Source organism: Platalea leucorodia, assembly GCF_965183815.1.
Source record: "Platalea leucorodia genome assembly, chromosome: 20".
In the NCBI taxonomy this organism is placed as follows: Eukaryota; Metazoa; Chordata; class Aves; order Pelecaniformes; family Threskiornithidae; genus Platalea; species Platalea leucorodia.
The window spans coordinates 4548133-4564872 of record NC_138842.1 but is presented as its reverse complement, the minus strand read 5'-3'; the positions used below and the strand labels follow the sequence as shown (position 1 = coordinate 4564872).

The 16740-nt window shown below is 41.5% G+C and overlaps 1 protein-coding gene across 2 annotated transcripts in view; it reads left to right on the top strand.

The window, feature by feature from the left end:
* Positions 1-11137: 11137 nt before the first annotated feature.
* GRAMD1B (GRAM domain containing 1B) overlaps positions 11138-16740 on the top strand; it is a gene marked incomplete at both ends in the record, with an annotated part of 96969 nt that continues 91366 nt past the window's right edge. For both annotated transcript variants that reach the window (XM_082330569.1, XM_082330570.1), the window contains one exon: positions 11138-11499. In XM_082330569.1, coding sequence (XP_082186695.1) covers positions 11138-11499 — 362 coding nt within the window. The remainder of the gene's footprint in view (positions 11500-16740) is intronic.

Genomic DNA, 16740 nt, shown 5'->3' with positions numbered 1-16740 from the left:
AGCAAAATCTATCTGTACCAAGCTAGGTCCTTCAGCTTTTCTTTAGAATGTCTGTCTGGGAAGAGGCTTATTTTCCTAAAGATTTTCTCAGAATAACGCTCTGAACCAGAAAGAAAAACAAAGGTCCCAGCCTGAGCTGGGATACTTGGCTGATTGTATCTCCTCTTCCTGTGCCAATTTGGTCCTTGGTCTGCTAGTGCCTGCTCATAACCTTGTCTCCTTTGTCAGTGCATCTGACATAATTTCAGAACATTTTGTACTCTGAGGTGAGAACTGTGTGAAAATCCTTAGTTTCTGTATGAGCATTGAGACTGCTGATACGGGAGAAAGACGAGCAACTGGAATGTTGGAAAAAACCCTTCTAGCTTATGAAGAAAGTCCAGTGCCAAGGAGCTCAAATGCAGTTTTCAAAGTGGGTGAATGGCATCAATGGGTAATCGGAGTTCCCAGCTCTTGGAGAAGACTACTTTCTGTGGCTTGCAGGTGACATGTCTGGCTTGCCTTAAGACTCTGCTGTGCCCCAGGCTTTCTGCTATTGTCCAGTGAACTGGCTGACAGATTTCTTGGGGTTGAGATGTTTTTCTGGATGGTTTATGAATTTATGGGCTCTTAACAAGAGAATAATACTGTTAGGTGTGGAAGTATCTGGCGATGTTTAGTGGCAACTAACGACTTCAAACACTTGCAATGTTGTGTTAAAAGTAATTCCTGTGTACCTGTACTTAACAGTATCTTTAGAGGTAAGGAACCATTTTAAAAGCAATTCATGCCGACTGTAGTACAAGCTAGGCTGTTAAACTGCCTGCAGCTTCTCAGCCACTAGAGAGCAGCAGGGTCCCGTTGGTAAAGGGTCCTCTAGCAGCTGTTTTGTTTCTGCCGTACTGTACTTGGCCTTCAGAGAATCGGTGGGGCTGTGGACTTTCGAAGGCAGGAATAGGAAGCCAGACCAAGTGTAAAATGCACCTTGTTGTAGGGATTCATGACGCATCCAAGAATTCTCGGGTTGAACAAGTGATCCATCGTGGATGCTCCACTTAAATCACAGGCCAGATGGTGAGACAGACTTGTAATGTGAATTTAAGATGCTGCCTTTTATAAAATTTAATTAGGTGATAAAAGCCCCATTTAGTTGGATGAAGGAGAAAGGGCATAGCCCCTGTACCAAGTAGCTTGTATCTTTTGATGCTGTTATGTGTAGCTAATTTGGATCTTTTTTTTTAGGCTATCTGTTTTTCTTCTGTTTATGTAGACAGTATTGCATGCAGTAGTATCACATTGCAGTCATCTAGGCCCTTGGTTTAAGAAGGACTTTGAACATAAATTCATGTCCTTGCATTTTGGAACTCACCCGTGACTGGCGATCATAGTGAGCATGTGGCAGTGGTTATGAAACTTGGTAAGAGCTGTAAACAAAAAGCAGAGGCAAACAGCAGAGGGTGCATTGTTAAAGTAGTCAGCTTTATGTTTAATTTGAGAAACTTTTCCTGTTGTTCACAACTTCTGAGTTATAGTTCAGACACGGTAGGAGAGAAGTTGGCATCACACATAATAATGTAACTAAAGATGTTAACTGAGAGTTAAAGCTCAGCAAATAGTAGTGGGACACTCCTGCCCAAATTTCATTAAAAAAAAACCAGGACAGTAAGATTGTCATACTTATGAATTATTCATCTTCAGCAAAACAGATTTTCTAGTTCACAAGCAGGTGGATTCCAATGCATACTTTAGCTCTGATCAGGAAGGAGAAATAATAACAAACTACTTATTTTTCTATTTGCCACCTTGAAATGGATGCTTGTTTTGTACTGCAATTGCTCTTGTTGGTGACAGGACATAGAATTTTCAGCTCTTGTGGCTCAGATAACCTCTTCGAGTCTCCTGGACTGTACATTTTGACTGTCTTTTGAAGATTGCCATGTGACTTATGTGCTTTCTTAAATTAAACTTGCACAGTTGTAACACGTCGGGCAGCTATCTCAATTTTTATCTGCAAGGAAATTGAGATTAAATGTGAAATGGTTGAAGGACAAAAGAGAAAAGTAGGATTGTATTCCGGGAACCCTGATACCTAGTCTCAGCAACAATCTAACTAGCTTGTGCCTCATCTTCCTGGCTTTAAGGAGAAATAAAGCCTTTTGAGGTAGTTCTGCTTACAGAAGACTGTTACACTGGTTGCAATCCTGTGAGAATGCTGAGGAACTATTTACAGGGTAGAAAAGGGGATGTGTGGTGCAAACCCTTCCCTCTGTGACCACAGATAAAACCTTAGTGCTACTCAAATCCAACATGCTTGCTGGGTAGAAGTCTTGGTATATGAAAACAGGAATTAGGACTGTTCAACATTAATTAAAAACCCAAACAGCTGAAGAAGTGTCACCTGTTTGTTTCTGTTGCTACTTCTGTATCAAAAAGGCAAACAAAGGAGAGAATTTCTTTTTAGTTTATGGTCATTACTGGTGTTGGTAGCTCTGCGGAGAGATAAAATAGATAAAGCACAGTCTGGGCATTGTTAGTGTAAGCTTCTGTCCAAAGCACTTAACTCTGACCTTGATTGAGTGCCTCTGCAGAGTTTGACCTTGCTTTCCTCAAGAGTCTCACAAGAGCATAATAATGATAATTTGGAGGGAAAATAGTGGAAGCAGACTCCTGGTGATTATGACGTAACCTGATGTTTCTAAGCTATTTCATTAAAAGATGACCATTAGACTGATGATCCTTAGCAACTGTTTGGAACTAGGTCAGTGAGAGACTCTGTGGCACTTGAAATTGTGTGTGTATATTGTGTGTGTATATTTAGCTTATTTACAACCTGTATTAGCAGTGTAACCTACTCTGTTTCAGCAAAGACATTGCTAGCCTTAGCAAATGAAAATGTAGTAACAGATTGCTGCTGGGAAGATGTGTCTAGGAGGGTGGTGTCAGTCATGTTTGGGCAATAGCTGTAATGACTGTTTCTAAAATATACAGGATCTCCTACATTCCTTAGTGTATTGCGGAGGCATTTATCAGTTGTTTCCCACCTGTACATGCATACTCAAGTAAAACTTCTGCCTGAGGGGCATATGCAATGCATTCTGCTTATACGTGATAAATGTGACATCTGCTTTGTGACATTGCATGTGACAGTGCTTTGTGATCTCAATGTATAGATCTCTTCTGTACTCATTTACTGTAATCTCTACCTACTGATGCTGCAGATGTGGTATGTGTACTGTCTTACATGTGCTCTGTTATGCAAACAAGAAACATGGGTATGGGTTTTATCATCTGTGCATATTTGCATCAATCATGTTTATGGCACGTGATACACATCAATGGAGAGAGATTTGTGTCTGTATCATATGTGTATGTTGAGTATGTGCTGGGGAGGAAGAAATGTGTTTGGCTGGCTTCATTTCCATAACAGCAAGTGCAGGATTGTGAATGGCAAAGCCAGCTGGAGGAGACATTTTTCAACTGTCCATGAAGTATTTTCCAAATAGCTCTTTCGGAGATCATGAAGGAAAGTGACAGTTGTCCTCAGGCATTTGTCTAATTGAAGGAATGGGCTCTATCAGCCTTGCTGTTGCAGTTGTGGATAATTGAGGTGATGGACAGGAATGGTATTTATAAAGCAATTTCTAGATGCTTATTATAAAATGAGTTTACTGATTATAGGACAGAACCTTTTCTGTCCTCCTCTCACTTTAGGGGCTCTTGGGAGTTCAGAGCTAGTTTTGGTGGTTTCCATTTGGCCTTGTGCAGAATAAGATTCGAAAATCTTGTTCTGACAGGTATTCCTTTCCACAGTATTTCTGTAGGACTAAGAAATGTTCTGCCTCTTCCTATTCTGTAAAGATAAAAGGAGGGAGATGACAGTTGTTTCAGGATTGGTTTTACTTGTCCTAAATATAAGATAGAAAGCAGAAATACTGAAGACTATTCCACTTCCAACCGTGCTGTTAGTACAAAATAATGGTCTGCAGGAAACATTATCATTTATTCGATTTAGACTTAGCTTTAGATACCTATATTTCCTATATCAGTCATGCAAACAGCATGCAAGTCACGAGCTGGGAACCGCTGCTCTTAGCCAGATACACATTTTAATTGGAGTCAGGCCATCCTAGAAAGGACAATACAGTACTTGCTAAAGCATTTGGTGTTTTTCTTTCTGAGCTAAAACAAAGGCCCAGGTGGGAAGCAGATCTACATAACCCTTACTTCCAGGAAGGGCACTGCATGTATTGTAGGATTCAAGTATTGTAGATTCAAGTCTCCAAGTTGTTCTGATTCGGTAAAGCTGTCCTTTGCCAGACTGACTGCTTTTTGTACGAGTATTTATTGCATCTTCCTTGAATGAGAAGAAAAATGACTGCTCCTGTGAGAGTCTCAATCACTGGACCGTGGGGTATTCTGTAACAAAACATTGGTCCTACTTTTTTAGTTTTGTTTGAAAGATTTTTGTTTTGTCCAGGTGTAGAATTGGAAGTAAATGCCAAAACCTTGCTATTCTTGTACTTTGGCTTGTCCTATTTCTATGAACACCAAATTTGTTCCCCCTTTCAACTGGCAACACCTTGTACTTTGTGGTCTGTGCTTGCTTGATTAGAGGGGCTTTTTATCCGTGGAAGTTTTTTTATGCTTTCATGCAGATATTGTGCTTTTCTTCAGAACTGCCTGCTGGGTGCTGATTTTCAGTGTTGGAGGAAAGGGAAGGGCTGTTTCAGTTATTTGTCCAAAAACCACAAGTGGTAAAAATTCCAGGAGCATTGTGCTGGGACTTAAGCCACTTGCCTAAATCTTGGTGGCTAAACTGAAGAGGGGAAAGAGTTAAGTTCTTACTGAAACTGTTTTGTGAACATACCACAAAGCAAAATGTTTGGATTTTTTTAGAGGATAGGTGTTTACATTGCAATATCCAGGTGAACAAGTATCTGTAAACCTGGGGGAAGCAGTCATCCTGTGGTGAGCAGTGCAGTATGCTGCTTAGCTGTACATGTTTGTTCACCCCTGCTTTCACTTGAGAGTAACTTTTGTTGCTTGTGTTTGTGAGTACGGGCTGGGTGGCTCACAAATGCTACAAGGCCTAATTGCTGCTATGCTGAACACTTGTTAGGGTGTGATTTGGAATCCAGCTCCCTGGTGCTGCTTGTGTGTGGTTTAGCAGAGGGAAGCAAGGATTTATTTTAATCTTAATTTTGGTGCTCTTGGGGCAAATAAAATTTAGGCATGTTGAAATTCTTAATGAGAACTGTGAGAGTTTGTCACACCTGTGTAGGCAATGGGTTTTATCTTCCCAAATAGCTGAGTGAAGTTTTCCAGTGTGCTTGTGGCCCTTGAGCTAATGTGCATGTTTCTGTGTGCAGGTCTGGGTTAAATACAGCAAACTTGACTGACCTGAGCTAGTGAAGCAGGTGTTTTAGCTGGATAGGGAAGAATGTACTGTTCAGAGACCTTTTGTACTTACAGACTTGTTCTTCTATGGTTAATGGTGTGTGCTGTGAGCTGTGACCCATTAGGTAAGCATAGGTAGAGGAATTCCAAGGAATTTGGACAGAGTCCCCTTGCTTCCTTCGTGTACAGCATATATAGTGCAAACCAAATGCAAAGTTCTGATGGAAATTCATTCTAATAGGTCGCCCTATGTTTTGTGAGGGACTGAATTTGATTGATTTACCCTAGATCTGCTCCATGAGATTTCTGAAAAGAAATGAGCTTCCCTTTTGGATGCTCAAGTGAGAGGTCTTGAACAGTGTAAATAAGCAGCGCCAAATAATTCACTTCAGTTCCAAATTGCAAAGAAAACTCAAACTGAGAAAAATGTCCTGGAACCTTTGCCCTGTTGCTGTCTTCTGATGAATTATTATTGCAAAGTCATGACACTGATTTAATTTGTTTTGCTTGCTATCTTGGGCTCAGCTGTCCCCTTTAATTTGGAGGAAAAGCACTACCTGAGGAAATTAACTGTGAAAGTACTGTCCTAATGCTGAAAAAATACGTAATGTGCTGTGCTATTTGAATCATGTTTGACAAATTCTGGAGTTCTGGATGGTATCTGAAGAATCTGGGGTTTGCTACTGTGTATGAGGCCAAAATTTAAATGCCTGGTCACGCATGGTACACTGTTAGTAAGAATTCAGATTGAAGTCTTTAATGGTTATGGTTGACATGGGAATTATTTCTTTTGGAACAGAAGGCACAAATAGATATAGGTTAACCTCTAAGCAGAAAGCCCTGTTGGAATCAGCCTTCTTTTCAGCCTCTTCAAGTGTTGTTAAAATGGCCAGCAGCTAATATGCAATACAACATGTATTCCACAAGTTGTGTTTAGTTCTGGTAGGAGAGATTGGATATGATGTGGCTAAGCCCGCTGCAACCCTGTTCTGTCCCATGTTGTTACCCACTTGTTGATGACAATGATGCAATTCCGGTAGGAGTTGAGTTACTGCTCCTAGTTTTTGGATCAGGTAACCTTCTGTAATGCACTGAGCACATGTGTAGGCTGTGCTTTGCACTGTGAGTACAATTACGTATACACCTGTATCTTAATTCAGAGGCCAATTATTACTGACCAAAATGACAGACATGTTGAAGTCTTATGGCAGAGGCTGGTGCAGTTCATATAATTTATCCAAAAGCTTTCTCACTGACTGGAGACTTGATTGAAAGCACTTATTTTTGGCCAAACTACAATGAAAACTGTTGTGTTCTTTGGTCAGGTGGCATGGAAGGGACATCCTGAGTCCTTTGGGGTAAAAATGCATTTATGTTCCTTCACAGCATGTTTTTTGGGAGATGAAGGAAGAGGTGCTGAGAGAGTGTTTAACCCAAGTATAATCAGGATTTGCTGTCATTAAACAATGTGCAAGACTGCTCTCTGGACTGGGCTGCCTGTGGAAGAGATTGTGGCAAGTCCTGAATAGATGAGTGGGGAAGAATTGGGGAATGCGTGGGCCGCAGGAGTGCCTCCATCTTGCTTTGTAATACACTAAGGTATCAGTCTGTTGCTGATAATTCTCACCCGGCAGCCTGTGAAATTTGTGTCATCTGTCTTGTAACATAGCCCTTGGGTTTCAGAGAACAACACATGAAGGTATCCAGTATCACGTATCCAAAATAAAATTGACTGTGTATGTTCAAATGATAGCAACTGCTGCTTGGTAGTGCATGATTTAAAGGGACAGATTGTAGGGCCCTAAAGTAAAGTAAGAGTGGTTAGCCAATACATGCTCCTTGCATGTATGCACAAGTTGTCATATGTCAAATCATAATAGGCCTCACTCTAATTTAATATGCAAAGACGGAAGGATGGCCAAAGTCCTAGTGTAAGGAAGTGTTTCAGTTGCAAAGATACATGACTGTTCTTGCAGAAAACTGTTGGAATACAAAAGCAAATGCAGCTGAATATATTAGTTTTTCATTTAAGCTCACAAAATCACTCCAGAATTTAAACAAAAAAAAGAAACATGCAAGTTTTGGAATTTGAAACCTGGCCATGCTCTGTTGTTGTAGGCATGGCAGGTTTCTCATGCAGAAGCTGCCACTTTCAGCTGTGTGCACAGAAAGGAAAATAAGTTAAACGTGCCGTTGAACTATTGGAAAAGGGGAGTTTGAATGGGAAGATATTTTTTCAAGTCTGTAAGTGCAGTCATCTCTCTGTCTGACCTAACAGAGCTTCTGTAGCCAGATATTGTGTATCTGAGTGACTTTGTTAGTCTTCTGAATAAGTGGTATGTATTTCCAGTATTTAAAAATAACTGGTTTTAATTAATAAATTGCTTTCTTACAGTGTATTCTCAGTGCCATCTCCCACTCTGTATTCATCTACCAGGGATGACATTTTACTGTCCCTTAAATGCATGGGAAAACTATTACGGAAAGGACTGCAAAGAATCTGGGCTGGCATTAGTTCATGTTCTTCATTCAGGGAAGGGATTTTTAGTTTGTTAGAGGATTTTTCTTTCCTCTTGCTTAATTCAGAAGTCGTCTTCTGAGGATACTGGAAAATCCAGAATGTTTGAGTAGGAGAAAGGCAGAGAGATGGTTGATCAACTGGAAGCATTGACAACCGTTTGCTGCCCTAATGAATCTATCATTAGATGGATCATTAAACTACAGGAGTAGTCATTAAATAAGGATCTAGCAATGCACAGGCTCTCATGGAAGCAGTCAAATCGTGGCTGTTGTGATTTGTACAGAAATAGTGCTTGATCATGGTTGGTATTTTTCACTTTGTGGGTCAGGTGTTTGAGCTGTCTCTCTTATTACATAGCTTCTCTTTTTTCTAAGAGCATCGGACAGGTGGCCAGCATCCTCTCTCCAAAATAAAAATGTACTCTGAGATTGTTGGAGTGCAAGTAAGTGTTGCTTACTAATCAGTGCAGTACTTGGAATTAAAGGGATAGTCCCCATGCATGTGCACCCTGTTCTAAGTGGAAGGATTGTCATGGCACAGCCTGAGAGAATTATTTTCAGTTTTGTATGTGTGAAGGGGGTGGGGAAGGATCCCCTGTTGTTCTGAAGTGAATTCTGCTAGTGTTCAATGAGGCTGAGGGTGAAGAAATTGTACTGGCATGGCTATGGCAGCAAAAAGCAGATTGGTGAAAGGGCCAGTTTTTCCTTGAAGAAAGTAATTACTAAATGCTACTATTGCCCAGAGCAACGTAGTATGAGTCTCTTGTTGATTAATTGGATAACATCTGTGGGGATTTTGAGGGTTTGCAATGTCCGCTGTGCAACTTATTACTAAAGAAAGCATGCAAAAGTGCAAACTTTGACCGTTATTTGCACTTTTGCAATTAAATGAGAATCTTGCATAGTTGATAAAAGATTCCACAGGAGATCAAGCTCATTAAGATGTGGAGGAAAACTTTTTTTATGATAGCCTCCAAAGGGCTACAAATCCCTTCCCCCAAAGTTGCACATACTCACCCTTGGTTAAAATTTAGGAACGATATTGTATGGTTTTGATTCCCAGATACCATGGGAAGATGATGAAAGTTCATTTACTGTGTTAACAGGTAGCTAGTAATGTTATGTACAGGTGGCTTTTGAATGTGTGGTGACATGATAGAAATCATGGCAAGAGGTGGCTGAAGTACTCAGGTTCACGTTTCTCCATATTGCAGAGGAGGAAGAAAAGGGATCAGCCCTTGAGAGGCAGAGAGGATGCACAGCTACTCGTGCAAGGCTTCAAATATGGAATATTGGCATTTTGTCTAATCTGTAGATTTCTGTTTCTTGGACTTGAAAAAAACTGCTTTACTTGACTTTTTTTATTTAAGTGGGCGTTTGTAGAAGGCATTCTGATTGTGTGTGCGTGCACCTGATGCATAGATGCCAAGGTGACAGGAGCTCCAGAAATGGATTTGAAAAGTTGCTTAAGCTATTAACTTACAGGATGAGCAGAGCAAAAAGGATAGTACAACAGAGTAGAATATAGCAATTGAGGATTTAAAAAACAAACAAAACCTTTTATTGAAACATTGTTTCCTACCCCCTTGTTCCTGCTGTTACAAATCTTGCTTTTGGACATGTTTAGTTATCTATGTCCTAGATGGCAGATTTTGGTGTTCAAAGTTCTTGTGAAGTTTATTTTCAAACAAAACTGAGGCAGTCCGTGCAAGAAAAACTATTTTGATTTGGGTTGACAAATATTTTTCTAACCTGAAACTAATATTTTTAAAGGTTCAGGCTGTTGAACAATGAAAACTAAAGCTGTGTCTGGTTGATTTTAGAGATTGTTTTTTTTCTGACAGTACACTTGAAATTGACACAGCTAAATTCCAGTCACTCCTGTAGAGAATTTAAGTTCCTATGTCACTTTTCCACTTGAAAATACAGCTTCATTCAAGAGCATTCAGTGAAACTCGGCATCTTGATGGAGAATCTGTCACGCTCTTTTCCCTGATTTGGTTTCATTACCAGAATTTTGCAAGGCTTGTACTGAGGCTGCTATTCCTCCCAATGCTTGACCCTTGGTAGAGTTTCCTCAGGGTATTAAATGCCTGGGAATCTTACATGTAGTATGTGTCTTTCTCCTGGTCTAAAATCTGTTCTGCATGTCTAATTGTCTTTATGTGGTGTCTTTGTTGGTTCCTGGACCTGAGACCATCTGTCATCCACTGTCATTTTGGAAGCAGCGTTGCCCTCCAAGAACCCTTTTATCAGCTTTCACTCATGTGAACCTGAGCTGAAACACCAGCCAGCCTTCCGATTCTGGTGCCACCTGCTGCTACTGCCTTTTTAGCTATTCCTCAATCCCTCTCCGTCTCTGTGAGCGGCCAATGGGGACAAAAAAACCCTAGTTGTGAGAGAAGGCTGAAAGTCCGAGTTGTCCCGCACCCTCCTTCCACGGGGTAGGCTGGCTGAGCAGGAAGGTGGGACAAGGGGAAAGCCTGTCCAATTGGCTTCTACAGCAGGCTATTATCCCTTCTTACCCTTTTTCATTCGGTTGATTTGTAGCAGCAGCATATTTGGTAATATAAACCCTGTCTCTTGGGATTAAGAGTGCAGTTATGCTTGCAACAGCTGCCTGCGTATGTCTTACCCGCTACAGAAAAAGAACATGCTGCTCCTCCTACTTTCTCCTGATTTTATCTAGTATTGTTGCTTCCCTCCCTCTCTGTTTCTCTTTCTGACCTCCTCACAGCTCCACGCCGCTCCACTCCATACTCGCTTCGTCTCTTGAGAAGACTACAGCTGTTTCCTAGCGCAGTCCCAGGAGACTGTCTTTCCTGAACCAACGTTAGGCAAAGAGGACAGAAGGCAAAAGGGGGGGGTGCGAGGGGGCGAAGCCGAAAGTGAGCCAAGCTGTTGCTGGCAACCCTTCAGCAACCCTTGTCTCAGTGCTAAACCTACTGCTTGGAGAGAGACCAGGCAGGGAAGGGACCTTGTTTTGTAGATAGGAGAAAGAGAAAAGAAACTTAAGACTGGCTTCCCCTGTGGCATGTCTGTGTTCTGAACATCCCCTCCCCACCCTGCTGTTTGTTAAATGCAAGCACGTGAAGAACATGAGGTTTCCTGCTTGAGAGGGAGGGCAATACTGGACTGGGTGAGGGAGGAGTTGTGGCAAGTTGTGGTTTTGTGGTGTGATTTACACCGAGATCAGAGCTAGTGTGCCTGGGGGTGGGAGCAGAAAGAGAAAGGGTATCTGATGCCAGCTGCCAATATGACAGAAACCCTGCAGCTCCCAGCACTGCAAGTCCCAGAGCAGCAGGTGGCGGAGGGTGGCCGTGCCTGGTCTAGTTCGTCCACCCCAACCCTGCGCAGGAAGCGCTTCAAGATGAGGCGGATGAAGAATGTGCAGGAGCAGAGCCTGGAGGCCAGCAGGTATCAGGATTCTCCTTCCTCCAGCAAGGAATACCTGCAGCTCCCATCCATTGAAATCACTCCCTCCAGTGATGAGGACACTCCGTGGTCCAACTGCTCCACACCCAGTGCCTCCCCGCGGCGCAAGCGCTTCCTCCTTCGGAAGTGGCTGCGTGTGAGAGAGAAGAAGGAATACAGTGAGAGCAGGTATGTTTTTTGGCCACTTTCCCTTCCCTGCTTCCAAGAAGAGCCTGACCGCAATAGGTAGGTAGGATCTCTGGTTCCCCTAGAAATCTTGGTGTGCTTCTCCCTGGAACTTTGTCCTCACCTGTTGGCTGGAATGGGTAATGTAGGTGGTTGGACTTGCTGATGTCAGACCAAATGGCCTAATCCTTATATGCAAACAGTAGGCATGTTAGAAGCAGTAGTGCTAGGATCTGTCCTAGCACTGTCCATGTCCTATTCATGTTCCTCTGCATACCTTCTACAGGTAATACAGATCTAGTGAAAAGAACTTGTTTCTGAGTGAGGGAGACTGTCCTGAAAGAGTGGGTGATAAGACTTAACTTCACAAAGGTGTCCTGAAGAGACCCTTCAGAGAGAGAGAGAGAGAGGAGGTGACCTCTCTGCTGGGATTTACCAGGGCAGGGAGTGATGATGCCAAACCTTTGTCAGTGGGTTTTTTTTTTTGTGATGTTCATTCTTACTGCTAAGACCTTCTCTGAAATCCTTTGTTCAGTTGGTGACGTTGGGAGAATGTGAGGACAAGACAGAGAAGCAAAGTGGCCTTGTGGCTCGTAGGTGGGTCTGCATGTCAAGATGTTTGGGTTGACTTCTTCGCTGCTTTCCAGGCTTGAAAGTCACTCAGTCCTTTTGGTCAAAAGGGGACAAAGAATTCATAAAGACCTCGAACAGCTTGTCAACACAGGAAAATTAATGCCTAGGGAGTTATTGTGTGGCCATACAAAGAAAAAGCTATACCTCGTAACCTTCTGCAGGTGCAATCGGGGTCTACAACATGCAGTGTAGCTTACTCTGCAGAGTGGAAAAATCTACCTTTCCTGAAGGCCCAAAATATACAAGACACTTCAAAGGTTTCTCTGAGAAATTAGTGCAGTATAAATCCTTATACTAGCTTAGTGTGGGCCAATTTTTCTTTGGTTGATTTGCAACTCTCATGCACCCTATGTGTGGCTTTATGCCTGAAAGTATGTACTGCACTTCCATTAAAAAGACAAAACTTGTCTCTTACTGCTTGTGCACCCAGCATACTAGACTGACTCCTGTATTGCTTGAGTGTTTATAGGACAGAGCTTTTTCTTCTGCTGATATCCACTCTGATTATGTGGTAACTCTTCTTGCATGAGGTCCCTTTAGCAAGGTCAGTCTGTCATTAAGTTTTGCGGAAGTCTCATCAATAAATGCATGCCATCAAGGATTTGATAATACCTCTTTTAAAAAGTTAACATTGAAAAACATATCTTGGTTGAGAAATGTTACTGATTTTCTCTTAGCTGTGGTGATATAAGCAGTGATTCAGTTATAGCATAGAAAACGGGGGAAGGATAATGCATAGGGGATATGCTAAAGTGTCGGAATCACAAAGTTCTGGTCTGAAGTTCAACAGAGAGGATGGCTTTTCATTTGAAGGATTTAATTTGGACTTCCTGATGTGTTTGAGACAGAGGCCAAGACACACTTCTTTTGCTGTGAATGCATAAGAAAACTTACTTGATACATGTACATGTGATATCTCCACAGCTACACTGACAGCTTTCTGCTTATTCATCATAAGACATTTCTGCCTTAGCCCTGGTTATGTTTTTGAAGCAGTGACTGGAAAAAAGCTAAAGTGGTCGATGGATTAGGTAGCATTAGCATACCAAAGCCAGCGTGGCACCTCCTTTCTTCACATGTAGCAGGCTCCAAATCCATCCCTATTGCAATGGGAAACATGATGTTTTCAAATGGAACTTTTCCCTTTCTAGTCCAGAGGGGGAAAAAAAAAAAACAAACCAGTTTGCTGGTCACTTTGTGCTGAGCCTCTAGGCTTGCAGAATGCAAAGATCATCATTGGGCTTTCAAAGCTCAGCAGCCGTGGAAACAACATAGAGAACACAGAATCTGTGGGGAGTTAGTCACAGAAAGAATGATGAACCCTAAAGGATTTTGTGGCATTAATTTGAAAGAGACTAGCAGTTAGCACTGCGGGGTAAACCTTACCGTGCCCTGAGACTGTTGCTTGTGAATCCCTGTTTTAAAATAGCAGGGCAGGAAGCTGGCTTTCTGTAAAGCAGATACTGCCTACCTTCCCCCAATTTAGACTTGGTCATCTAGAGCACGGGCTCTTTCTTGCTGCTGTTTTATTATGATGTTGCTGTTTGTAAAAGATGCTAGTAATGCCATTTACTGTACTATTCATTTGTTTAAGGGCAACAGGGACTACTGTACTAGAGTAAAGGCTGAAGCATTTCATCCAGCAGTTTTTCCAGCAAACCCTGTCTCGGTTGAGCTACAGTGATGATGCTTGGACTGTCCAGCTGGTTAATTGTAACGCTATTGTAACAGGTATTCCCACATGGTCAGTGTGCCATGCATCTGCTAGGAGCGCAGGTACGCTATTAGGTGCCGAGGTTCCCAAGTTTCACCTGGTAAAGGGGGCAGCCATCAGCATGCGGTTCCCACCAGAGAAATTAATGTGGCTTGCTTTCAGTCACTGGCCTCTTTCTAGTTAAATTGTTGTCAAGCAGTTAGATATTTTTTGAGTGCAGTAACCTTTACCCCCATTATGTGGCCAGGTATATGCCTGTTTGTATGGCAGGCTTTTCCCGGGAAAGCTGGTAGCTGAGAGCAAACTGTGCACCAGCTGACTTATTCCAGTGATGCATGTATTGCTCACATGCCCCTGAGCAAGAGCAATAGCTCTGTGACCATTAGCATACAGTAAGCATCCAAGTGAATAAACAAATGCTTTTAGGACTCAAAAAAAAAAAAAAAAAAAAAAAGCTGTCTGTAAAGCTCCGGGTCTGATGAAGGCTGGCTGCTTTTCTCATCTGGAAACTGCAAACTGCAGCCTACAAAATGTTCTATATCACTGGCTAGTTTTTAACAGCCTAGATAATTTTAAGGTTTATTTACCTGCTCGTTCTCTAAAAGCTGTTAGGTGGCTGATAGTGAGAGCAGAACAGAAACTGTTAATTTCTTTTCATTAAACAGCAGAGATGGCATGTAAGAGCCTTGCTTGCCTATGACAGTTTTGTTCAAGGTGAAAGAGCGGGAAGAAGCCGTTTCTCGGGGGTAGGAGTTTCCCTGTGACTGGTCCTTGTACAAAAGCATGATGATCCAAACTACAAGTTTGGTACTCTGGGGACCTATGCAAATGATAAATAGGATGATTTTTGTAAGGGGTGCAGATAGCTTCTTACCTATAGTCCTCATCCATCATTTGCTACTCAGGTAATGATAGAAGTTATTTACTTGCATACAGCTTTATAAAGTATGAACCCTGCACACAAGTACACAAATTTTTTATTAAGGCATGATGATGTTTCTTTCCTCACAGGCTAGTAGATGCAATCTGTTAGCATTTTGCTATGTGTGTAACAAACATACACTCTCTCATGCCCACATCAATAATGTATCTGCTTTAATTTATTATAATTTATAATTTATTATTTACTCCTTAAAGCCACCCTTGCTGATTCTTGATGTGTAAGTAAATAGGTGGGCCCTGTACTGTCATTGCCTGACTTAGGCTCCTGTGTGAATGTTCAACAACAGTACGTATGTAGTACTTTAGGTGTGGTAAATCTTTCTTGAACAGTTTCCCGTGAGGCATTCATGCTGGGCGAAGATCATATAGTGGTAATCTGAATGTGCTCCCCTACTGGGGGAAGAAATAAGCCAGAATGCCAAAGATGGTAAAAGGTTTGAATCATCTTTTACTTGTTGTTATTCCTTGCTGAATTTGCTCTTGCAGGAGGTCCTGGAAGCTCTTGTGTCCTGATGCCTGCAGTCCTTTCCCAGAGCTCCTTTTCCTTTGAGCTCTCCAAGATCACCTGGCTTGTCTTCTGTTAATGCTTGTCCGAAAGATAAATTTGCTTGGTCAATCACAGCATCCAGACTAGTTAATAATGAAATGCAAAATGTTGGTGCTCCAAAGAATATAAAACTTGTTGTGGATTTTGTTGGATCAGTGGGGAATAGATCGTGCTGTAGCTCTTGATGTTTCCAAAGATGAATGAATGTACTCAGTTTGGTCTTCTGCTGGAAACTGATGCTTACTGAAGTCCTAAATGACAGGTTCAGCTAAAGGGGAAGACTCACCTATGCCCTAAAATGCCTCTAACATTAAGATGTTAAAAATGAAGTATATTATTAGAAGCGTTCCATCTTATCTTAGAAAAGGGTATGTCCTGAGGAGACGGAGGTTTCTTGACCTGCTGGGCACACAACCATAGAGGTTTTACAGACTACATTTTTATAGCTTATCTGATAGTATGAAACAAATAACAAATTAGGAGAATCTTTAGCACCATTCAGCAGTATGCTCTGTGGCTGCTACCATTCGCATTCTTTGGCAGAAAGAGGTAAAATTTCTATTTTATTTTTTCTTAAGAAAAAAGTTCACTTGTGAAGTCTCTTGGTCACCCTACTGAGATACATCAGTTAACAGTGAACTGCTGATTTATTGGAGCTTGTGGTAAGAATATGATTTACACATAAGTGTTTTAGATACTTTGATTTTTCATATAAAAATAAGTGAATCCTTAATTTGAAGTAGTTCATAATGCTTTTGCTTTCCTTAACAAAGTTGAAATTCACTCTGAATGTTTCTGGGAATAAATTAATGCTTCATTCACTCTTTTCTTCCTTCCGCACCTAGGAGAAACATTGTGGCATTTTCTAGAGGAAAAAGCTCTCATGAAAGCCTGAGATAGGGATGTGATTTTTCTCCCCTACATAACTGCTAAATGTGAAAAATAAAAACCCGAAAAGCTACAAGTGTAAAGGCTATAGAGTCTTTATTATAGAAATGCAATCCAAGAGGAATACTGTCTTTAGATAATATTAGTGGCAGTATTTACTAACCTCGGAAAAAGTACTTGATGAAGAGAAAACTGTCAAAGCTCTGTGCTGCTTGTGATTAAGGAGAGGACTAGAAAGGCTTGGTGGACTAAGGTTCTGTTCACTTCATGCCATACAATTCTGAGAAACTGCAAAATGACTAACTTGAAAAATTTTGTAGCTCTCAGTTTTTCTGGCTTTCATCAACTTCCATGTTTCAGTTTTAGGACAGAGGAGAAGTGTGGCTTCTCCTTTGCTAGAAATAGAGCAAGGCACTGCAGGAAGTGGTAGATGCGTGCGTACTGGGATTGCCAGTGCATTTTTGCTTTTTTGAGTTTTCATAACGTTCTTGTTGAAATTTCATTTGCGTGTGGAACTGAC